At 38.8% G+C, this 24,947-nt stretch overlaps 1 protein-coding gene and 1 long non-coding RNA gene across 9 annotated transcripts in view; both read right to left on the bottom strand.

The window, feature by feature from the left end:
* Positions 1 to 24,947, bottom strand: part of LOC132152011 (uncharacterized) — a 461,940-nt gene that overhangs the window by 20,477 nt on the left and 416,516 nt on the right. The window lies entirely within an intron of this gene.
* LOC132152001 (tensin-1-like) overlaps positions 1 to 24,947 on the bottom strand; it is a 131,781-nt gene that overhangs the window by 4,381 nt on the left and 102,453 nt on the right. For 5 of the 8 annotated variants that reach the window (XM_059560610.1, XM_059560612.1, XM_059560617.1 and 2 more), the window contains exons 9-22: positions 22,958 to 23,022; positions 22,778 to 22,861; positions 22,110 to 22,222; positions 21,924 to 21,984; positions 17,236 to 17,311; positions 16,961 to 17,090; positions 16,807 to 16,875; positions 16,564 to 16,680; positions 4,013 to 5,524; positions 2,895 to 2,972; positions 1,849 to 2,036; positions 1,582 to 1,657; positions 412 to 495; positions 119 to 145 (exon numbers count right to left, since the gene is read on the bottom strand). In XM_059560610.1, coding sequence (XP_059416593.1) covers positions 119 to 145; positions 412 to 495; positions 1,582 to 1,657; positions 1,849 to 2,036; positions 2,895 to 2,972; positions 4,013 to 5,524; positions 16,564 to 16,680; positions 16,807 to 16,875; positions 16,961 to 17,090; positions 17,236 to 17,311; positions 21,924 to 21,984; positions 22,110 to 22,222; positions 22,778 to 22,861; positions 22,958 to 23,022 — 2,680 coding nt within the window. The remainder of the gene's footprint in view (positions 1 to 118; positions 146 to 411; positions 496 to 1,581; positions 1,658 to 1,848; positions 2,037 to 2,894; positions 2,973 to 4,012; positions 5,525 to 16,563; positions 16,681 to 16,806; positions 16,876 to 16,960; positions 17,091 to 17,235; positions 17,312 to 21,923; positions 21,985 to 22,109; positions 22,223 to 22,777; positions 22,862 to 22,957; positions 23,023 to 24,947) is intronic. The other 3 variants (XM_059560611.1, XM_059560613.1, XM_059560614.1) reach the window with 3 other exon arrangements.

Here is a 24,947-nt window from a genome sequence, read left to right as displayed (position 1 = left end):
AAGAGGGTTTGCAGGAGTTAACAGGAGTGAATGTGTGCAGGAAGGAGAGTGTAGCATTCTTGGAGGTAATGAACATATTATTGCAAGGATTTCCACTTTCATTTCAAAATACTCTTACCTTCTATATCATCACTAGAATCAGAATCTGATAGCAGCAGGCATAAAAAAGGAAAAAGAGGAGCAATGACAGTTTTTTAAAAGGGGAAGAGTATAATAAAAATGTGAATGTGGTGGGAAAGCACAGCAGGAGGACAGTGAAATTAGCACTGTAGATGGACGAAAGGGGTATTTCTGAACACTGCTGGCCATGTAACGGATAATAAATCAAGTAGTCTACTTATTAAATGATGACAAAATTTAGAAAATGTACATAAGTGGACAGTGGACTATTTGGGTTTTATAGGTACTCACCTGAACTGCTTTGTTGTACCAGAGCTTCTGTAGGGTTCTTTGCCTTCAGTACTGTGGCTGAAAGAGCGGCCTGACCAGAATGACCTATTTAAACAAAAATACTTTCATTGTTAGGTTCAAGCATTCAAAAGCCACAAGAAGAACAGTTTAAAAACAAAAATTAAGCTCAAAAGTGCTAATAATATAAAATATAAGTGGCTTTAAGTCTTATTTATCTTAAATCAGTAGCTTTGTCTGAAGTAGCTAAACCACTTACAAGACCCCAGCCGCGGCGCTACCATTCCCATTTTAGGTCCGGGCTCACACATTTTGGCCCAGGCCTATGAGTAGTGAGTGATTTTCATTCTAGCGGTTCATCCATTAAGCAGCCCGAGGAAAGCTTTGACTGAAAGCTTCTCAGCCAATCAGCGGCTTCTACCCCACGTGTGGACTGCATCGTCACCAGCAAGTGATCCAATAAAATGAATGACGTTGGCGGACGTTATTCATTCAAGACAAACACAGACAGTTTTGCTAATATGTAACGTAAAACAAAACAAAGTAGCTTATTTTATTTTAAATTCAGCAAATTGTCCTCTTCAGCACTGAGCTGAGGACAGCGATACAATTGCTGTCCTCAGAGCAGCAGAAAAGCACTGGAACGGAGATGAAGGGAAACCCGTGTATTTTTTTTTTTTTTTTCGTTTTCTGGAGGCCCAAATGCAATAAAAATCCTACCTAAAAGACCCATATGTAAAGTATTTAAGTAATATGAAAGGTAGTTACGGCATCAGGTTTTTACTATGAACTGTCAAAGACTATGCACAATTCACGCACTTTAAGCATTATGAATTCAGCCTAACCTTGCCACAGAAGAGTTTTTCACCTGCAGCCTGTCCTGTCACATCATATGATAGTTCTTTGTAAAAAAAAAAAAATCTATGCAAGTTCTGTATGAAAATGCAAATTTGTTCGATTTAGCTTTACTTTTCTTACCTAATGTCATGCCAGAATTGTAACTGTGTGAAATTTTGTTGTATATTAACACCAATGTTTTGAATCGTTATGACTGAAATTATCACTGAACAGTGAACACTCTTTCTGCAGGGAGACATACACAGGTTCAAATCTGTGTCTGTGGCAAGGTTTTGGGTTATACAGAAAAGGTAGGGGTCAGGGGATGTGTCTCACCAGCATTACTGTGGGTAGGATTAAAAGGAGCTGATTCCTTCTCCTCAAAGGACTCCCTGAAGCTATGCACAGTTTTCTGAAAGGGAAACAGATAGGATAACAAAATATTAAAGTATAATGTATAACAATACTCAATAAATGCTATATACAGTAATACAACTAAGAGAAGTAAAAACATGTTACGATAATGTATTTTAAAACATCACAATGTTAAATACAATGATAAAGTGAAACATCTATTTCCACAATATATCCATTATTGTATACCTGCATGGGTTGTCCACCTGGGTTCATTGCAATTGTGTTGGCAAAGTCTGGCGATAGAGGTTTCAAGGGTGAACACAACCCGTGGACTGCACTTTCAGTTTGGCTGCTGAGGTACTGGCTTTCACTGGTGGTTCGTCTGCGCATAGTTGGCATGGCTTCATCTGGGGTTACTGTACGTGAATGTGATCCTGAAAACATGGAAAAAAGTTCTTAAAGCAAATTAAGTTTATATGTCAGAAGGCTACAATTTTAACTTTTCAGCCAAATATCTTAAATTTCATTAGATTAAGGATTATATCAAGAATTATAGCTGTTTTACTTAAATAGGTCAAATCCTACATCATTCATTTGGCCTCTAGTGGCTACAGTATGTTTTTGATGACTGAAACCTCCTCAGATTCGAACCTTATATACAGTATGTGTACATTTGTGATAATAGCTGATTGCATTCAAAAGTAAAAAGAAAATGATTAACATCCATGTTGAATTTAAACTTTTATTGATGATTATTGATATTGAGACTCTTCTTGAATCATTTTCATTCAGTTCAGTGCAAACAGCCAAGAAAAATACGTAACAAAAGTTTTTTGCCAAAATCCAATATAGTGAAAGACTTCTAGACAGTCGTGAAATCATATAAAAATATGTTTTCAGCTTGACCTAAGGATTCCAATGCTATAAAATTGAAATAATCTGTGACATACATATTGCTTAGACGTTATATCCCAAAAAGTGATATTCTTGATGACTTTGATTTGCTGGGATCCAAATAATAATGACCCAATAGACAAAATAATAATAATAATACCATAATAATAATAATAATAATAATAATAATAATAATAATTCGGACAAAATGTTTTACACTTAAAGGTTCATTATATTTTCCTGCATACATTCAGTGATTTGCCTAAAAAAAAAAAATAATAATAATACAATAATAAAAACAAAAAACAAAAACAAAGAACCAGGCAGAATAAGATGACAGAGATGTTGAAAGAGAACAGAAAGGGGTGGAGGAAGTGGAGGTGTGAGAGGGGACAAACCAGAGAAAGAATAGGAACGATGATGTTCAGGCTGGAAGGACATGTTCTTGGAGATGCCCCGGATGCGGGCGTTGTACTCTGGGTTGAGGAATGATGGAATGGGTTGAAGCAGAAGAGGAGAAGGAGTATGAAGGTGCAGGTTGGGAATCAGTGGTGTGATGGGTGATCCATATACCACAGCAGAGATAGACAGAAATGGGAAGAAAAACAATAATGAAGGAAGGGTGAATCTAAATCCTACTTTCTATGGTCTCAACATATTTCTTTAAAATACTGTGCTACATTACAAACTGTACTGTTTACTAAAATAAGTTTGTATAATTGTACATGACTTTCCATATGCGAGTAAATAATCAAGTACCCAAAATGCTATAGTTGTCTACTAGTGGTACTAAAAAGCACTAGAGACACAACAGTCTCATTGCTGACTTACATCGCTGCAGCTATTCACTCCTACACAGTGGACAGTGTGAGTGTCTGCCAGGAATACACAATATCAACATGAGATATGATGACACCTCTATAATCCTCTTTCATCAATCTTAAATGTGTAGGTCAACTTTATAGCTCAGTATTAGAACATGTCTTCATTGTTTATCTATGCAGTGGGACATACTTGCAGGGAATTTTTCCATTGTTTATGTTTGATCTCCTACAGGACTAAATCAAATATGAGTGATAGAGAGAGAGAGATAATATGGCTCCATTATGTTACCAGGCCTTGGTGTATTGTTTTTTTTTTTTTTGTCAAATATGGATTAATATAAGATGCTGCACTTTGTATGAGACCTTTTAAATGAAGCCTTAAGCAGGCTAAACTAAACTGCATGCTCTAATGACATGAAAATGAGGCTGGGTAGAGTCATATCCTGTTTATCCATCATGCTGTCACTTACAAACTTTAATAATGAACCATAATAAATCCATGCAAGCTTTAGCTTATAATTTTTTTTCTTCAATTTTTATAGCTTTCTCAAAAATACAAAGGCAAAACCAAAAAATACATCACATAATCTATAGGATTTTTTTTACACATTCTAGTGGACACATTTTCAATTTCAGTCATCTTATATGCAGCAAAAGCTATGTACTCAGACCCCGATTTCCTTCTTCCTCACCTGCCACACGGTGGGCCACAAGTCCATCAAGGTTTAGTATCTCCTCCTCAGACTTTGGTTCAGGTTCTTTTGCAATGGAAACTGGGGGGAGTGGGGATGACGATGTGCTGTAGCTTTTTTGAGCACCTGGGAATGTACCCTGAAGGTCTGGAGAGTAAGACACCTCGCTGCTTCCTGGGTAGACAAACTGGGGCTTGATTGGAGATGGGAGGGGTAAAGTTGGGGATGGTGTTGTGCCTGAACCTCCACGGATACTGTAGGGATCTTGCTGATAGATAGGTGAAAGGGCCTGAGGGGACTGGTAAGCCCTCTGATGATGCTCAGATAGTGGAGTCATGGGGTAAGCAGGTGATGATCTTTGTGAGGACTGTCCAAAACTGGCAGAGGAAGAGAGTGGTGGGCCACCAGTGACACTATAGATGGCCTGGTCAGCCTGGTAAGAAGGTCTGATTAGTGTATGGGCAAAGGGTGGTTGGAAAGCTGAGATATTCTCACCTGCAGGAGCACTTTGAGATTTGGGAAATGGTGTATGTGAAGGCTCCAAGTCAAGCATGAGCATATTTAGGGCATCTATAGACTGTTCTACATCCTGCTGTGATCCACCTCCACAAGTTGGGAAGCATGGAAGGGCACCATCTGAGCCAAAGAAGGGGTAATCCACAAGACCATATTGATGCCAAGCACTGAGCCCTCTTTGCACTGCCTCTCGGCTGCTGGTGTTACGTTCAGGAGCTTGTGGCAAGTGCTGAAGTCCTCCATCCAGCATAATGCCACCATATGACTGCGAGCGATACATTCCTTCATTCTGCCCATTGTACTCTATCAGTCCATGTGCCGATGACGACCCTCTGATCTGGTGCACAGGCATCTCCTTTTTAGGCCTCCTCTCTAGGAAATTCCCAAGTTGCCTGTCTACTTCTACTACTGTGGACTCAGTGACTGGTTTGCTGTCAGCTGGTGTATCTTGACCCTCAAAGGAGGAGAATGTGCCAAGACTGCCTACACTGTTATCTCTCACCTGGCTTTCCGGTAACTCATCGTCAATAATGTCAGTTTCTTGCTCAGCACCTGCTTGTCCGTTAACGTGGACCTGGGCAGGCACAAGGTGCCGCACTCCAACCCCTGGGCTTGTGTTGGCAAAAGAGAGGAAATTCTGATGAAGGAGAAGTGGTGATCCCTCTGACCCACTCAGAAGCTGTTCCAACTCTCGGTTCTCACAAGGACTAATTGCAGTCTCAGGGGGAGCTTGGCTCACAGGCCCTGAGGATGACAAAGACTGTTGAGCATCATCTGTGCGGTCTGTCTTAACAGAAGCAGTAGAGTTTCCTGAGTCACTGCTGACAGAAAGGGCGTGGTCTGCAGCTGGTAGTGGATGGTTGGCAACCGGAAGAGGAAGTGCATGTTCAACTACAGGAGGAGCATGGTCAGTTGAATAAGCACCATCGGCAGACACAATTCCCTCAAGAGAGTCTTTCTTCTGAACCCGGAAGTAAAGGCTGCCATCTACTGGACCTTGAGAATGAGCAAATTGTAAAAAAGAGGTTATAAATATATTATAACTATATTAACTATATTATAACTCTATTTTTATCTCTATATTTTCTTAATTTTCATCAAAAATGAAACTTATGAAATCACTTGCTCACCCTTATGAAATTGTGCAATATTCTTAAAATGGAATGTACGACCCATCCTCTACATTTAGTATCTTATCTGAAGTCATACGATAGCTTTGACAATGGATGCCAAGTTTAATTCATTATTAACTAAAAATCAATGGAAAAAAAAAAATATATATATATATAATTTTCTGTCTATTGAATTCACACACAGTCCTTCAAAATGTTAATGTCCCTCAAAAAAGTCCTTCAGTCACACAGTTCTTCATTTTTTTCATTATATATATTTTTAATATATATTAGGGCTGCCTGATTAATTACATGTGATTGTCATGCGTGTCTCGTCAGTAAAGCCGGTTCTGTGATTAGCAGTAAATGTCCATCACCTGCTTTCAAACGGAGCGGCACTTAATATACAGAGTCGTAGTTCGCTGACAAGCTACGCAATATCGAGTTCATAACCGCATGCGATTCATCTGTGATTATGACGTGTATTTACATAATTATGGATTATATTGACTATAACAGCGATTCTCAATTCCAGTCCTCACACCCCCCAGCTCTGCATATTTTGTATGTTTTACTTTGTTAACACAGCTGATTCTGTTAATGAGCTCATTAGAAGTGAGCTCCATACATGAACTGTGTTATGATTGACATGGTCCCTTATAATGTCTTTTTACCCATTGCGTTGCATGGCGCCATGTAAACATGAAACCATGTCTGCATTTGTGATCGGAGAAATGACAAACAACAAGCGCTACTCTACACTGCTCAAAACTTGCATTTGAATCATCAGTGGGAAATCCTTTATATATGACAACGTACTGTACTTACAGACTGTAGTCTACTCTTCTAGGATCAGGAAACAGTCCTCCATAAAATTCACTGCACACATCTGAATTTTTGGGTTAAACTGTTCTGGAACAGTGTTGTAAATACAGCTTAACCACTGATTTCTAGTTGTGTCCTGTTTTGGAAGACCAAACGAAGTAGTTTTGCTTTCACAAGGAAACACACAGCACCAGTCAGAATAAACAATATGCCTTATTTCTTTGCATGAACATTTGGGCGGTGTTATGCAAATCTTCCCACATCGTGACGTAGACATGTTGGGGGCGTGTTAGAAAGAGGCGTTTTAGTTAGGCGTGGTTGACTCTTAACTTTTATATAAAATATCTCTTTGGATTTGAGACCTTAGTCTTTGCAACTTTACAGATCGTCTTTATGCACCAAGAGCTTGTAACACTCCAAAGAGAAAGGAAAAGTTGAAATCGCATCATAGGACCCCTTTAATAGTTTGGTTAAGTCTTGTAGCGCAAAATCCTTAACCTCCCCCACCTCCAATAATAAATCCTTAATAGTGGAGGTCTAATGGGCTAACAGACTAGAACCATGGTTACAGGTTTGAGCCAAGGCAAATGAGACAGCACACAATTGCCCAATTATCAGTGTGTTGTGTATTCTCATCTCCCAGTCCTGGTAATTGGCACACTACCTTAGTAAAGAAGCGTATGCTATAAACTGGAAAATATCAAGTTAAGATATGTAACTTAAACCTAAGCAGTATTGTGTAACTAATGATTGATTGTTCTTTGGGGTTCAGGTAATATGCACAAACCTGCCTGCCATGATGATGACCAAGTTTTACTAAGTCTGTCTAGCAACAGCCATGGTGTTGGCTTAGGGCCAAGTGAATGATATCATGGGTAAATCATGCCAAAGTGTTGGTCAAGAGAGAGAAGAGGCAGAGGGCCACTGCAGTTCAACATACCATAATCATGTTATACTGGCCAAATTTATAAAAGGAGAGTGAAAGATAATGGTATTCTAATAAATAACGGAAGGACAAAAGACTAAAAAAAAAAAAAAAAAAAAATTCCTAGGCAGAAATATAGAATAGCTAACTGACAGAAAGGCTGACAGACAGACAGACAGATAGACAGTCATACATGTGTGGTGAGTGTATTAATGAGTGTAATATGATAATTTACAGAAATGAAACAGGTGAATGGTAAGCTGACAGAAATGCCAATGACATGAGAAAGCCCAAGATACAAGTTACTGTAAAAGTTAAAACAGATGGTGGGGGTGAGCTATATTCAACATGAAGTCACAAAGCGATCCAGCTGCTGCTCTGTAAGACAGCACAGCTCATTCACATTCAGAATAACATCGTATCATCACACACACACACACACACACACACGCACATGCACGCACACACACGCACGCACACACACACACACACATACAGGACACTACTAATATTATTTGCAATTATTTACTTGTTGCAAACATGTTTAATTTAAATATCTAGTGGAGCAGATTGTCAAATTTCACAAGATAAAATCTTAGAATTCTTATTTTTCTTTTTAAATTGTAAATGCTTTAACATCTGTGAATAAGATTCAAGTCGAAATAACTTCAGGTCAAATGTAATTTCTAGTTGATCTATGTTTATTTTGTTCTTTGTAGCGTTTAATTGGCTAAATAATCTCTGATTTGGCTTCCTATTACCAATAATTTTACAGGATTGGGGCACTGAAGGTGGGTCCAGCACGACTCTGGCCCACCCCTAGCTCTGTTTATGATAATTACAGATTTTCCAGATGCTGACAGATGACTTAAAAGCAGAAGGCTGTGATACAGAGGAGCTAAATTACCAGCCCCAAACAGTGTCCAGTTGAGACCCAAAAAAGTACTTGAAAAACACATAAAATTATATGAATTCCAGAATTATTAGCATTTACAATATGCACTCAAACTTGCATGAATAAGATAATGCCAGACCTGATGGTCCATGCTATCTTAGCATGATTAGAGAATATTCCAATATAGCATCTTTTGTCCTTCAGTGGAAGCAAAGGATGTCTTTTGCAAAGGCTATTTGCTTACATTTGTTAAGTGACAGAGAAATCTAGTAAATAAATTCTTGAATATTAATTATTGATATTTATCTTTATTGATATTTATTTACCTCATAACAGTCCTTTGCTTTAAATGTTCCCATGGCTCAAGTGGTAGAGCACTGCGTTAGCAGCGCAAGGTTGTGGGTTTGATTCCCAGGGAAGACAGGTTAGTCTTCTAAAACTAAAAGTCTAAAACTATTAGCCTGAATGTACTGTAAGTCGCTTTGGATAAAATCATCTGCTAAATACATACATTTAAATTTAAATGCTTCAAAATTGTGAAACTTTCTGTGTTGTCTATTCAATGTGACCTCAGATTTTTGAATTTATAAAAGTTAACATGAAAGTAATGCACTTTAAAAACATACTTGCATAGTTTTACAAAATAATAAAAAAGGCCTACATGAAAATAAAAACCTCACTAAAAACATTATCTCAGAAAAGAGGTGGAACAAAAAATGTATCTCTTTACATTTTTTAGGTTACTCTTTTAGGTTACTGTCACAATTTTACTCTACTGGTGACAAGACCCTTTAAATCTGTATCCACACTGGCTAAAGTGCTTTAAGGAGCACAAACAACATGTAAAATATCTTCCACTAAAAATACTGTATGTACTGTACAGTAATCTTTTTTAATCTTTGCCTTTAGGCTTTAATAAAAGCTGGCATATTCAACCTAGAGGAACTGATCACAAATGGAACACATGTAAAAGTTGTTTTTAGATTACAGAGAATTTAGTTTTAGATTCAAGAACAGATCCAACAAAGAGATGCAGAGTTGAATTATCAATATATCCAAATTGTAAAACATTAAATGAGATTCAGTTATTATTGATGTTAATTTCAGCCGGTACTGTTTAGTTCAAAACTCACTTCTAGATTTACAAATACTGACCTTTTTAGCAGAAAAATCTGACAAAATTATCTTTCAAAATTCACAAAAAAGATACACAGTAGCAGAACATAAAAATCATTGATTGAACCCACACAGATAAAGTACATGCTTTGAGAATGAGTACATTACTTTGAATGAGGCAACTTCCACTTTAAGACTTACCTAATTTCAAGCCCAATGGAAAATCTAATTCAAATTCAGTTCTGATTCCAACAAGTGTATATAGCACTGCTCACCATCGACTTTGCCAGTCTCTCTGTCTTTGATGTGAGATCATTGGGTCTAGTTCAATAATCTGAGTTGTTCTCTTTTGTGATTCACTCTGACCAAGTGTCACAGTCACCTCTCTGTCTCTCTCTCTCTGTTCCACACACTTCCCTCTCAGTCATTCCAAAAATGCCATGAAGCTGTGCAGCAGCCAAATAAGGGAGCCTGAGCTGTAAACAAACCCTGGTTGCTATACTGTCCCAAAGCACCCCTCTGTCTCTGTCATAGGAATGCATTTACACACAAACATCACACACACTTTAACTGAAACACACAAATGGAAATGTGTAGAAAGAGGTTTGAGATTTAAACCAAGAAGTACAAAGTGTCCTTTAACTTTGGTCTCAAATACTATTCCGTCCTTCTAAATCCATGTTTTTTTTTTGGTGACTGCTCTTTTCTATGGCTGGACTGTGCTCACAGAGCCAGCATTTGAAAAGATCCGTCTTTGCTTTGTGTTTTTTTAAGTTCTCTGTCAGATTATATGTTCTGTTTAGGGTCTGATAACTTTCCAATTTATTTTGCTTTTTAATTTAGATCCAAATGAAATGTCACCAGGGCTGGACTGGGACAAAAAATCGGCCCGGGCATTTTTGCCCAGACCGGCCCACTATATGATCATAAACACCACCCATCTTTGCACGCCCTTAATTATATGCATACCAACTCCTATTTATTAAAACCACTAATGCCATGTAATGAGTGAGTATAGGAACGAGTGAGAGTTAACAGATGAAATAAGTCAAAATTTTATATTTATTAATACAGTTGAACTATACTCCACAGCGGTGAATCCTAAAACAAGCTATAAGCGGCTCTGGCATAGCAATACCAGTGTTTCTTACAGGATTTTTGTTAAAACTATGGTGGTGTGTCCTCGGTCCTTCTAGGGGGGTTCGGGGGCATGCCCCCCCCAATGAGAAAATTTTGTGCATTTTTATGTTAAATTCATTAATCTGGTGCACTTTGAGAGTTCAAAATTAAAAGCTCCAACCCATATTCAGTGTGCAAATTAAACAAAGAAAAATTCAAACCTCTTTTAGTTACAGTGTCTATTTACATTACACCTATACATAATAATAGTTATAATATTAATCCAATGACAGTAATAGCCATATTTTGTAAAACAAATGCACAAAAAATAAAGGAAACTTTCTTAATTAGTTGTACCAATTTCTATACTTGAAAGAGATAAGCACATGATCTTTTATTTTGACGCAAACTGCATCAAGCTTTTATTTTGTCGGAAAACATGGTTTACAAACGCCTCTTATTAAATTTCTAGTGAATTGCGGTAATCGTCAACTATGCAGATGTGGAAATAATCTACACTCATGACATGGCCTAAGTGTTTTGAAAGTAGTTATTCTTACCGCAGGCTCTACACTTTCTCATCTCTCTCCTGATCCTCCGTCCTCACTATCATCATCTGCCACAGGAGCTGATGAAGGTCAGAAAACATATATTTTGACACAGTTTACAGTGTCTGCTTTAAGGGCCTGGTTCTATTTTTTCACGCTATTTATCTGCACATTCCTTGCGTTTCTTCTCCATCTTTTTTTACAGATATACACTGACACTGCTGCCGCTCGCTCACTCGTTTAAAGTTGTGATTGGGCCAGCCCAGTGTCAATCAAGAAAAGAGCCAATGGGCCGCTGATCTACGTGTTTCATGGGCTGGTCTGTCAGAAAAAAAAAACTAAAACTGACTTTGACCAATGCATTACACCGGCACAAACCCAGCGCCGCCAATTAAGCAAAACAAAACAAAACGAATGGGCCGCCGATGTACAAATTTTATGGGCCGTTAAAAAAAAAAAAAAAAAAAAGTATGATTATGAGATATCGGCCCAAAAAGCAAGTCGGCCCACCGGGCAAATGCCCGGTATGCCCAATGGCCAGTCCAGCCATGCATGTCACATGACATGGCCCTTTATAACCTTTCGGAGAGATAAAGTTAAACATATTTGGATTGCCAAGCTTGGCTTAAACTCTAAGTAGTATAATTAGTAAATGTACTATACATATATATAGTTCATTTATTCAGACACCTTCAACATTTCTCAAATTATTACAGTTTTGCAATATATATCAAAAATTATATCTGGTGTCTGAATAATTTTTGGTTTGACTGTTAAAACTACAAAGTAATTCAGTCAAGAGCAGTGAGTGACTTTCATTTTCATTTTCTTGGATTAACATTACAGCAGCTAGTAGCTAAATTAGGCACGGTAACTTTAAGAGACGATGAACGCATCCAATATAATACACATCCCATTTTTTCCTCAACTGTTTACTTTCACTTAAGAAATAACTGACAGTTTTTTCGAGCATAATTTCCAAGGTGGATATTTTGACACATTTTGTATGTATGTGTCGGCACAAGAGCAAAAATAAGCAAATTCGATGTTCAAGTGTTTTGAGACGCCTCTCTCTGCGTGAGCCCTGAACACCAGAACACCGCGGTACTGAATTGGGCTCTTTCACATCTTTTTGTTTGTTCAAACTGTGATTTGTATTTGTTCGTTCAGGTGCAGGAAGGACTTTGAGTAGAACTTCGCAGAAGAGAGCTTGGTTCAGTGTCGTTGTCTGTGATACGCGGCTCTCTCTCCGCGTGCGCACCGAACACAGCGCGCGAGTAACCAGCTACTCTGTTCAGCTTTCACACGTCTTGTTTTTGGATGCTTTAATGTTTAAATCGACAAGCGGTAAGGCTTAAAAACACGTGAAAAAGATAAGCTTTCGTGACGATGCGCAGCAGTGGCCCGTCAACTGTCCTGAGCATCGTTTTAGGCTGGCCTCAGCCAGTCGGTTATATAAAATATCAAGGTGAAAGTCATCATAGCTTTCTTAGTATAGACCCAGCTCCCAACCCAACTTTGAGAATAGATCATGGCGATATTTTTTTTATCGCCCGATAAGAGTCTCACGTTAACGCAGCACTTTAACTCCGAAAACGGCCCACCACTAATATATATATATATATATATATATATATATATATATATATATACACGAGTCAGCTGCCTCCTCCCTGATTGTCACCGGCACCCCGTCCTAAAACGGCCCTTCACCAGGCTCCCGACTGGAGTGGGTGTGTGAGAGGAGGGGCGCTGGACGAGTCAGGGCTGGCGGCGTGTGATGGGGCACACCTGAAGGAAATGTAGCCTCATCACCGCCGCTGTTTAAAAGCCCAACGCGCCTCTCCTCGGGAGACCGGACTCTTCCCCGTGCATGCACACTGGTGTCCTCATGGGTCCAGGAAGGGTGCGTTGAGGGACTCCCGCATCACTGGAGACGTGAGCTGCCGGACCTGCGATCCGGATGGGAACCGCACCCGTTTACACGGCCGACGGGCCAGGATGCGGGGCCGTCCATCCCCTACCAGCGAGCCAACGAGAGTGATGCGGCCGCTAGAGGAAGCCGCCGCCCCTCGCGCCCCGGACCGAAGAGGGGAGCGCGTGCGGCCGCCGGACTCCGCCTCTTACCTGGACCCTTCCTCCATGAACACTGCCCGACCTACACAAACCCTGCAACACGACGAGTACACCAGATTTCCTGTTTATTTTGGACACTCTTCCCCTTTGGCCACTTTTATCCCCTGTTTTATTTGATTTCTGTTAATAAAAGCCTCTCCGAGGCCTGACGCCACGCCCACTGTGTCTGTCTTGTGCTCCTCCCGCCACAATATATATATATATATATATATATATATATATGTATATATATATATACAGTGGGTACGGAAGGTATTCAGAACCCCTTAATTTTTTCACTCTTTGTTATATTGCAGTTCATTTTTTTTCCTCATTAATGTACACACAGCACCCCGTTTTGACAGAAAAACACAGAATTCTTGACATTTTAGCAGATTTATTAAAAAAGAAAAACTGAATTATCACATGGTCCTAAGTATTCAGACCCTTTGCTGTGACACTCATATATTTAACTCAGGTGCTGTCCATTTCTTCTGATCATCCTTGAGATGGTTCTACACCTTCATTTTAGTCCAGCTGTGTTTGATTTTACTGATTGGACTTGATTAGGAAAGCCACACACCTATCTATATAAGACCTTATAGCTCACAGTGCATGTCAGAGCAAATGAGAATCATGAGGTCAAAGGAACTGCCCGAAGAGCTCAGAGACAGAATTGTGGCAAGGCACAGATCTGGCCAAGGTTACAAAAAAATTTCTGCTGCACTTAAGGTTCCTAAGAGCACAGTGGCCTCCATAATCCTTAAATGGAAGACGTTTGGGATGACCAGAACCCTTCCTAGAGCTGGTCGTCCGGCCAAACTGAGCTATCGGGGGAGAAGAGCCTTGGTGAGAGAGGTAAAGAAGAACCCAAAGATCACTGTGGCTGAGCTCCAGACATGTAGTCAGGAGATGGGAGAAAGTTGTAGAACGTCAACCATCACTGCAGTCCTCCACCAGTCGGGGCTTTATGGCAGAGTGGCCCGACGGAAACCTCTCCTCTCCTCTCCTGAAAGACACATGAAAGCTCCCATGGAGTTTGCTAAAAAACACCTGAAGGATTCTCTGTTCTGATGAGACCAAGATAGAACTTTTTGGCCTTAATTCTAAGCGGTATGTGTGGAGAAAACCAGGCCCTGCTCATCACCTGTCCAATACAGTCCCAACAGTGAAGCCTGGTGGTGGCAGCATCATGCTATATGGGTGTTTTTCAGCTGCAGGGACAGGACGATTGGTTGCAATCGAGGGAAAGAAGAATGCGGCCAAGAACAGGGATATCCTGGCAGAAACCTTCTTCAGAGTGCTCAGGACCTAAGACTTGGGCCGAAGGTTCACCTTCCAAAAAGACAATGACCCTAAGCACACAGCTAAAATAATGAAGGAGTGGCTTCACAAAAACTCTGTGACTGTTCTTGGATGGCCCAGCCAGAGCCCTGACTTAAACCCAATTGCGCATCTCTGGAGAGACATGTAAATGGCTGTCCACCAATGCAAGGAAGAATGGCAGAGGATCCCCAAATCCAGGTGTGAAAAACTTGTTGCATCTTTCTCAAAAAGACTCATGGCTGTATTAGATCGAAAGGGTGCTTCTACTAAATACTGAGCAAAGGGTCTGAATATTTAGGACCATGTGATATTTCAGTTTTTCTTTTTTAATAAATGTGCAAAAATGTCTGTTTTTTTCTTTCAATATGGGGTGCTGTGTGTACATTAATAAGGAAAAAAATGAACTTAAATGATTTTAGCAAATGGCTGCAATATAACAAAGAGTGAATTTTTTTTTTTTTTTTTTACTTCGGCTTTGGACAGTTTCCTTGAGTACGTTGACTTGAATTGTCCTAATGTTACATTTCAAAACGATCCTGTGAATATGCATAGTCGCTGTGATTTTGCCAAGACATGTTCTTTTGTTGATCCTGGATCAACATCACTATCCAAAAATATAGACTAAACTCAATCCCTACCCCTAAACCTATCCTTAACCACAATTTATTCCTAAAATCAGTGTGAAATGATAGCTGATTAACAAGGGTGTAGAAGCACCTAACCCTGATCGTAAGCCTTAAACAGATAGTTCCTGAAAAATTATCCCTCAATTCTGATTGGTTAATTGGAATGTTGTTCCAGGATCAACAAGGATGTACTTGGTGAAATCATGGTCACCGGAATACACACAAAGGTCCAGTGGCGTGTGTTGACAAATTTAACCACCCTCAACCATCCATTCTCAGATGAGCTTTATTCTGTTTAATAATAATGTACTTGAATGGATGCTGTGAGGCAAGAGTATCTGTCTATCTATCCATCTATCTTTCGACAAAGACATCACACAATTCCAGAAATGTCAAATATATATTATTGACAACTGTCCAAAGAACAAAAAATAAAAATAAAAATGCTGCAATAACCAAAGCAGGGTCAGGGTGTTCACCCTGAGCAAAACTTCTGAAACAGTGGCTGCACGGTTATTGTCCAGTTTCATCTTTTGCAGACACAAGTAAGTCACCAAAGATCTGAAGATTGTCTACATAGTGCACTCCAGATATTTATTTATTGAAGAGCTTCATTACTTGTATTTGTAATCTCCTTAGGGCTTTGTGCCATTTTTCAATGTCCTGTCAATGTCAATAACGCACCAGTCTTTCATATTGCCACTGTATGTGCATACAAGTGTGTGTTTTGGGATGCCCACATCTCCTGGCCTTTCACACCAGTCCTTCCTCTCAGAAGAGAACACTGAAGAGGAGAGTGTCAGTTTTCCACCCCTCCCTGGGGCTGCCAACAGGGCCACTGATGCCTTCTATTTCTCTAGATGCTATTTAAAACTCTGACTGGCAGGAGGCATGGGAAGGGCTCTATATGGCATACCACATGGGTTTAAAATAAAAACTGAGCAAAGGGAAAAGTGTCCTAATAACCTATGACACCATTTTCTCACCTTGAAAATATATCTGAGAAAAAAAATGTACTGAGTAATCCCATCAATAGAGTAAAATCACTTTATTAAATCTGTAATATGCTGAATACCCTAAAGAACAATCATAATCCATGAAGCAGTGCTTCAAGTGGTATCCCTGGACTCTTCAGTAGATTATTATTAGCAGTGAGACGAGAATCCATATATCCCATTTAGCCCTCCTTGTTCACTTAGCTGTTTATGCAATTCAGCAGGCTAGCAGAACAACTGTCACTGGCCTTCTCCAGCTCCCTATATAAGCTGCTTTCACCAAGAACACGAACATGTGACAAATGACCATTACATTTTGACCCTGTCCCTGCTCCAAAGTCAGTTGTAACAATAAAATCTCTGAATTGTCAAGATTCAGCTGACACAGATGTCTAATCACCAGCAAGAAAACACCAAGAATAGTGCCTCTCACCATCTTTAATGTCTTCAAATCTCCTATTGAAGTTTTCATAAGAGTCCCAGCGGATCAGTGGATCTTGGGTGTTGTAGTCCACAGAGACACTAGGTCCATTCTGTAGATGATCCAACTCTTTGAGGCACAAACAAGAACTTCAGAGTTAAGGCCTTGAAATGTGCTCATCTCTTCTGTCAAGATCATATATCTTCTAGAAAATTAAAAGATTACAGATTTACAGTTTTGGTAATATAAGCTTACCTTTGATTTTTTCTGGACCAAAAGAAAAGATGAACTCAACCTTCCCATATTCAGGAAATCTCTCATCTGCTAAATTCCATATTTATGATTAGTCTGCATCTTATACATAATAAAAAATAAACATAAATTAGCAAAAGACAAATAACACACTAACCTTTAAATGTCTCATCAAGGTCATTTTTGGTGAAGACCAGTGCTAAATTGTGTAATGCACACGTGTGGAACTGCACTCTGAAGATCACATCCCTACTAGGGTTTTGATATCGCTTGTGATAACATTTCAGCTTCAAGATGGAGGATATGGAAAAAAGGGCAGATCAAAATGGATACGGGCTGGGAAGATATTATGCAAAAGACATTTTGCAGATTCTTGCTCCTCTATAATCATTTCGGTGTCAATATGTACTGTGTCAGTATTGTTCTTCCTACCAGGATATCTCCTTTTAGTAGCAGGCCAGGCTCAATGGTGATACAGATGCCTGTATGGCTGTCGCCTTGAACATTACTGTAAAACATAGAGAGGAGGGAAAAGGAAAAATGATGGATGGAGTTATTAAAGGCATACGTCAAGCTGTCTCAATTCTGAATTATACAGCCTACACATATATGTAAGACAAGCTTATTAAAATATTATGATCTACTCAACAAGAACATAAAAATAACCATTTAACTTGCAACAGTGGAAATGTCTTGTGTTACACAAAATATCAGGATATTAATGCCACAAAAGCACAGATGGAAAAAGAGATGGACAGAGAAGTGTTTGATGCCAGGGTGTGAGATGAGAAATTTATTTGAGAATACTTTTTGGCCAGGGTAGAATCTGTAAAGGATGTAATTCAATGACCCTGTAAGTTAAAAAAGAAAGAAAAAAAACCCTGCAGTTTTGGCATTGTCACTGTTATCTTCCAGTCTACCATGAGGCCGATGACTGTAGTGTCATCTGCGAACTTCAGGAGTTTGACAGAGGGGTCTTTAGAGGTGCAGTCACTGGTGTATAGGGAGAAGAGCAGTGGGGAGAGAACACATCTCTGAGGGGCACCAGTGTTGAAGGAGCGGCTGTTTGAGATGAATTTCCCCAGTCTCACAAGCTGTTGCCTATCTATCAGAAAGCTGGTGATTCACTGACAGATAGAGCTATGGACAGAGAGCTGGGTCAGTTCGATATGGAGGGTTGTTGGAATGATGCCAAACAAAAGTCCACAAACAGGATCCTCAAATAAGTCCCCGATTTGACCAGATGTTGCAGGATGAAGTGCAGACCCATGTTTACTGCATCATCCACGGATCTGTTTGCATGGAAAACAAACTGCATGGGGTTAAGTAAGGGTCCAGTGATGTCCTTCAGATAAGCCAGAACCAGTTTTTCAAATGACTTCATGATGACAGATATTAGAGCCACAGGTCTGTATTCCTGTTATCTTTGGTTTCTTTGGGACGGGGATGATGGTGGAGTGTTTGAACCAGGAAGTAACTCCACACAACTCCAAAGATCTGTGAAAAGATGGGGGCCAGCTGGTCAGCACAGGTTTTCAGACAGGCTACTGTAACACCATCTGGTGCCTCTCTTCTGCACAAAAAAATTTAAAAAACTTGCAATCGCTTTCCTATGAGCGCCTTTTAATAAAAAGTTTCACTTTCGTTTTCTATATTCCTAATCAATCTTCTGCACAGTGTCATGGTCCAGCCATGGTCATGGCTGCACAGGCCATGGTAGGCGCACATAAGAGCATGCTTTCTCCACCAGAACCATCTTGCAGCACTTCTTTGTCTTCGCAAAATCCTTGTTACAACATCGTATCGATGAAATTGTCTCACCTGATGTCCATAAGTGTCTACATATTGCGTTTTTCAGCTGATAACAGAATATCAGTAAAACAATAACAATTGCACTTTTAAACCTCCATAATTAGCCTGTTTTCGAACTTCCTGCTTGAGAATTTCTGTCCAATGAATTAGCACACATCTGGTTTTGTTTACAATTTCTGGTTCACTTGCAAAAAGGACAGTGTCAAAGAGAACCACACCATAAAAAAATAAAAAAAAATAAAAAAAAAAATAAACAAAAATTCAACATTGTATTTGGTCCAGACCAAAGCAAGTGAACTAGCGGACTCTCCTGGTGTGAATACACCCTTAAAAATCCTTCAAAGCAAGTTGAATGCGGCACTACAGATCACAAAGAACAGAATAAAAATGTTATAATGTCAAATCATGTAAAGATTTTTTTTTTAATAATCTAACTGATTAAAATAACACATTCAGTATTCTGTGAATGGATACAAAATAATTTGTATGTGTCTTAAGTTCTTCATTTGTAAAGATATTTTGTTATATATTGTTGTCACAAATTGGCTTTAATAATCCACACTAAAGAGAATTCAAACAAGGCAGGCAAACTAACCTCAACCAAAACACTGACAAGACCAGATGAACTTAACTGAAAACAAGGGAAACTTAGGCTACGTTTACACTTGGCATTAACATGCGATGATGTGTTTCGATCAACAGATCGGATCATCAGTCAATCAGAACACAGCGCATTTACACTTAGCAACATCAACTGAATTTCTATCTGGATAACCAATTGGATCTGTCTTTCCCGCGGAATATTTAAATAAGTCTGCAGAGAATACATACTGTCGGCATCTAGTCATAGTTGGGAGCGTGGTGAGGGCGGAGTTGGCGTGGGGGAAAATACAGCGAACATCGTGTGTATTTGAATGACAAAAGTGCACATATTGAGCGCTAATTACCAGAGACGCGTAGAACAATTGTAGTTTCTTTTAACTTTATTATTTATATAAACTAGTCCATATCAATATTTGATTCATTGTACAGCCCTACTGTAGATGTATTCATTAAAAAACGTTGCTTTAGTTCCATTGTTGACTGGATTCTGCGTTTTTATCCGTGTCCTTTCGCAAACACAGACAGGGTGAATTTATGAATGAAAGTGTAAAAGTTCAGACACAAAACTAAGTTGTTACGTATCCTCACGCTTTTATAAGTGGGTATACGGAAATCCTTGGCCTTTTCTAGTGGGACTACGGCGTATCACATAGACCACCTCTTAGCAGATGCGTTTTCATGCGAGTTAAAGTCATGCTGGGAACGCCCCCGGGAACGCCCCGTCACGTGATGTGAATTTAGCCCGTGGGGGAAACATTGCCTTGGCGACAGTTGAAATACACGGGACAATCATGCCGAAAGAGTTGCTGTGTCGTTTTCTGTACCTCCAATAAACTAATAAATTATGAATTGAAGTTCTACATCCTTCCTAATAAACATACACAACCGGAAAGGAGGACAAAGTGGCTACAAGCAATAAGTTGTGAGGATGATCAAGTGAAGTTATGGAATCCCAAGACTAAGCATGTGTATGTGTGCAGTTGGCATTACATCATAGGCATGCTACGTTAACATTGTGTACATTATTAACATTATCAAAACTGTGTAAGGTTGTTTCAGAAAGTGGCATGCATATATAATTATCATATATAATTAGCCTTATCATTCTACCTTAAGCAAAACTATGTAGCCTAGTGTCGAACCTAAACTCGCATGAAAACGCGTCTGCTAAGAGGTGTAGTCTACGTGTTACGCCGTTACCCACTAGAAAGCATGCATATATAATTATCATATATAATTAGCCTTATCATTCTACCTTAAGCAAAACTATGTAGACTAGTGTCGAACCTAAACTCGCATGAAAACGCGTCTGCCAAGAGGTGTAGTCTACGTGATACGCCGTTACCCACTAAAAAAGGCCAAGGATTTCCTACTTAAAAAAGCATGAGGATACGTAACAACTTCGTTTTGTGTCAGAACTTTCACACTTTCATTCATAAATTTACCCTGTCTGTGAAGCGACTGAATCGCGGAATCCAGTCAAAAATGGAACTGGTTACTTAAAGCAGAACATCACAGAATTGGGCTATTTTTTAATGAATACATCTATAGTAGGGCTGTACAATGAATCAAATATCGATATGGACTAGTGTATATGAATATTAAAAGTTAAAAGAGACTACAATTGTTCTACGCATCTCTGGGAATGAGCACTCAATATGTGCATTTTTGTCATTCAAATACACACGATGTTCGCTGTGTTTTCCCCCATGCCGACTCCGCCCTCACCAAGACCCCAACTATGACTAGATGCCGACTGTATGTATTAAGCCTTAAAGTTCTGCATAATTAAGGGCGTGGCCGCTTGAGTGACAGGTGGATTGCCCCTGCTGACACTGCCGTTGAGCTAAGTGGGCATGGCTTTAACAATAGGCTCCCGCCCTTTTGCCCATTTTTGATTGTTTGGGAGAGTCACGCAGTGCCAAGATGGTGACGGCCTGCTCTGCACACTTTGAGCTTCAAAAACGCTCCTCAGGAGTCTACCGGTGACGTCAGGGACACTACGTTCATGTTTTTATACAGTCTATGATCCAGACACAATGGCTGGATTGCGTTTCTATTACACTGAGATCCGCTCACAATGCGGCTTCGACTACTGCTGGACCAGGACACGATGATCGGATAACATTCAAATCAGTAGTGTTTACATTTGTCTTTTCAATGAATATGTAGACAACATCCAGATACAGGTTGCATGTTAATGCCACGTGTGAACACAGAATACACAGAGCCAACAAGGTTAATGATGAACACCTGAACAGAATGACACAATCAACTCAGAAACCATGGCAACTAAGGATTGGTAGGAACTAGAACAGGATTTGGCATTCCGGTCCTGGAGTGCCACTGTCCTGAAGAGTTAAGCTTCAACCCTAATCAAGCACAACTGCCTGTAGCTTTCTAGTGATCTTGATTAGCTTGTTCAGGTGTGTTTGTTTAGGGTTGGAGCTAAACTCTGTAGGACAGTGGCCCTCCAGGACCAACGTTGCCCATCTCTGAACTACAATTAAGGAAAAAGGAATTTTGAACAGAAACAAACTAAAAGTCCATGAAAATGAAGCTAGATGAAACAGTAGAATGTCTGTTACAACTGTCAATATGTTATATACTTTACATACAATGTATACAATTACGATAACAAGATCACAACTACATTTTAGGCATTAAAATGATTCAGCAATCAAACTAGGAAGTAATTTACTTACTAAATTCCAGATGTGTACACAGGCTGCATTGCTTGATAGACTTTGAGGAAGGGTCGGCAACCTGACATGGTTAGATATATTACAGTACATCACTGATTTTACAGTTGCTTGCACTCAGCATATTATAATAAACATAGGCATCAAATTGCACTGATGAATTGAATGTGTAGCAGTGTGTGCACCAACCTCCTTTAGACTCGAAATTAGGTATGCCATGCATGATGACATGGTGAAGGAACAGGGGTTTGTTGTTGATTTTTATGTGGCCAGAAAGGAGACTAACGAAGTAATGCACATATCTATACACAGCATTATGGAAGGGAAAGATGAAAAAAAAAAAACAATATATAAAAATGATATACCGATTTTAAATATTTTAGCCATTAAGAGAAAATATTTGTATATGATATATATGTTCCTCTTACTTAAACTTCAAATGAACGTAAAATGTATTAATATGTCACATATTATAGAGAATGTAGGTATTATTAATCATTATTCATACTACATCATGACATCATGATTAGTTTTAACTCTAATTATCAGGAACATCTTTTTATGTTCCACTACAAATCCAATTTTAGCACATGTACTTTGGTAGCACCTGCTGGTTAAATCCCCGAAACGCAAACACATTGACTCAATTCAGACTTTGCAATTAGAAAAGATGTGATTTACAGATATCTAAAGCAAACTGTTGCATTTCTCTCTCTCTCTCTCTCTCTCTCTCTCGAAGAAAGCAATAATTGTCAGTGTGGTTCTGCAGGCAACATTGATTCCAGGATCAGTATGTAAAAGTTTGCATGAATATTTTGGTGTAGAGTCAAAATAGGCATTTGTGGTGCATTGCTGACCTCCTCTGGGAAGGCTGGACTGTGGGCATGGCTTTATCTTCATAAAAACGCTTCATGGCAAACCTATCCAATGCCTGGTCAGCACTGAAAATATGAATGCCAAATATAAACAATTAAACAAATACATGATACTCTCTAATGTATCTTAAATACACCACATTTCATACAGACATATCCTACCTGGCTGATAAGGTACTGTAGTGCATATAGGCACCCACCACAACACCAGTTCTCCCCCAATTTCCCTGCAAGAAATATTGCCGAATTACCAAATTATCAAGAACATGCAAAATTAAAACAAAGTAGGCACTGTCATTTTGGCATTTCAGTCAGATTATATGTTAACTATGTCCTATTTCGTAAAGGGTTTGTTCACCCAAAAAGGAAAATTAGCCCATAAATTACTCACCTTGAAGTCATCCTAGGTGCATATGACTTTCTTCTTTCATATGTATCCAGTCAGAGTTATTTAAAAAATTCTCTTTGATCTTTCAAGTTGTTTGATGCAACTCTGCGGGTGTTGCACTCCATCGGCCCATAAGAAGTTTAATAGAAGTTTTCTGTAGTGAATTGATGTGTTTTTGTAAGAAAAATCTCCCTGTTCAAAACGTAATAATCACATTAATCTAGCTTGCGCTCACTTTTGTAAAATGGAAGCAGTTCCGGTGGAATGACATATGAGGTCAGCGTTGCGCATGCACCGGTGAGTCTCGTGAAAACCAACATTTGTTAACAGGAGCAAAGGAAGCAAAGTTTCCTTACTTTCTTACTTTCCTTACCTCTCCGCTGCGTTTCCGTATGTGTCACTTCTGATGGCGCATGCGCAAAGCTGACTTCATACGTCATTCCCCCTGGAACTGCTTTGTTTACAACTGTGAGTGCAAGCTAGATTAAAGTGATTATTACGGATTGAATATGTATATTTTTCTTACCAAAACACACTGATTGGCTACAGGAGGCCTTTGTTCACCCCCTGGAGCCATGTGAGACACTTTTTTTTAATGGATGAGCTTTTTATTAAACTTCCATGGAACGATGGAGTGTATCACCTGCTTAGTTGCATCCAACAGCTTGAAAGATCAAAGACAAAATAACTCCAACTGAGTTCGTCTGAAAGAAGAAAGTCATATACACCTAAGATGACTTCAGGTTGAGTAATTTATGGCTTAATTTTAATTTTTGGCTGAACTACCCCTTTAATGTTGGCTAGGCTTGAGATGCCTTTATAAAAGACAATTATTTTTGTCTCAAAAAAAATTGTCTTTTTGTCTTTTGTGTTCTGCAGCGGACAGAAAATCAAACAGGCTAAGGATGAGTAAATTATGATGCATTTTTTATTTAATTTTGATGAACTATTCCCTTGATTTTGAGTGCTTTGAATGGACCTGGTTTTCCCATTCACCTGAATGGTTGTTGCTTGTCAGGCCCAAATGATAATATCTGAAATATGTCGTCTTGGCTTGTTGTACTACAGGGTACTTTGCGCCAATCACATGAGCCATACATGCAGGATAAGAAGCAAATGAATTATGTAATTTTCCTACTTCTATACCTAACTAGAAAGCCGGTGTGTAGAAAACAGTTCTCTGATTAGACAGATGATAAGACAGACAAGTATCTTTCGGTACGTCCAATCATATATGAATATCAACCTTTTCATTGTAAATTCAGTTCCAATTGTACAACATGTAAAAAATTATAAAATCAACAAATCATGGCAACTGTTATGTGAGATTCAACTAGTTTTTAAAATCAGTTAAATATAATCTAAATTAAAAGGCCAATGTGATTCAACTTAAGGCAGCCCCTTACGAAAGGAAAATATATTTACCAATATATTTCTTAAAATATATTGTGATATATTGTAATATATTATTTTTATTTTTTATTATTTATTGTAATATATTATTTATATTTTTATAATATATCATTTTTATTTTATATGATTGCTGCTTTCAATATATTGCAATATATTGGAAAAAATAAATATTAAATCCCATATATAAGAATATATGCCTAATATATTACACTGTAAAAAGTTTAACTATTATTTACTCAATTTTATTGGTGAAACATTTTTACACTCAAAAAAATTGAGTAAATTTTAAAGCTGTGAAATCAATGAAATATACTGTATGAATTGAGTAAATGCAAGTAAAAAAATTAAGTA

Source organism: Carassius carassius, chromosome 10 (genome assembly GCF_963082965.1).
Source record: "Carassius carassius chromosome 10, fCarCar2.1, whole genome shotgun sequence".
Taxonomy (NCBI): Eukaryota; Metazoa; Chordata; class Actinopteri; order Cypriniformes; family Cyprinidae; genus Carassius; species Carassius carassius.
This window is presented reverse-complemented; position numbering and strand designations above follow the sequence as displayed.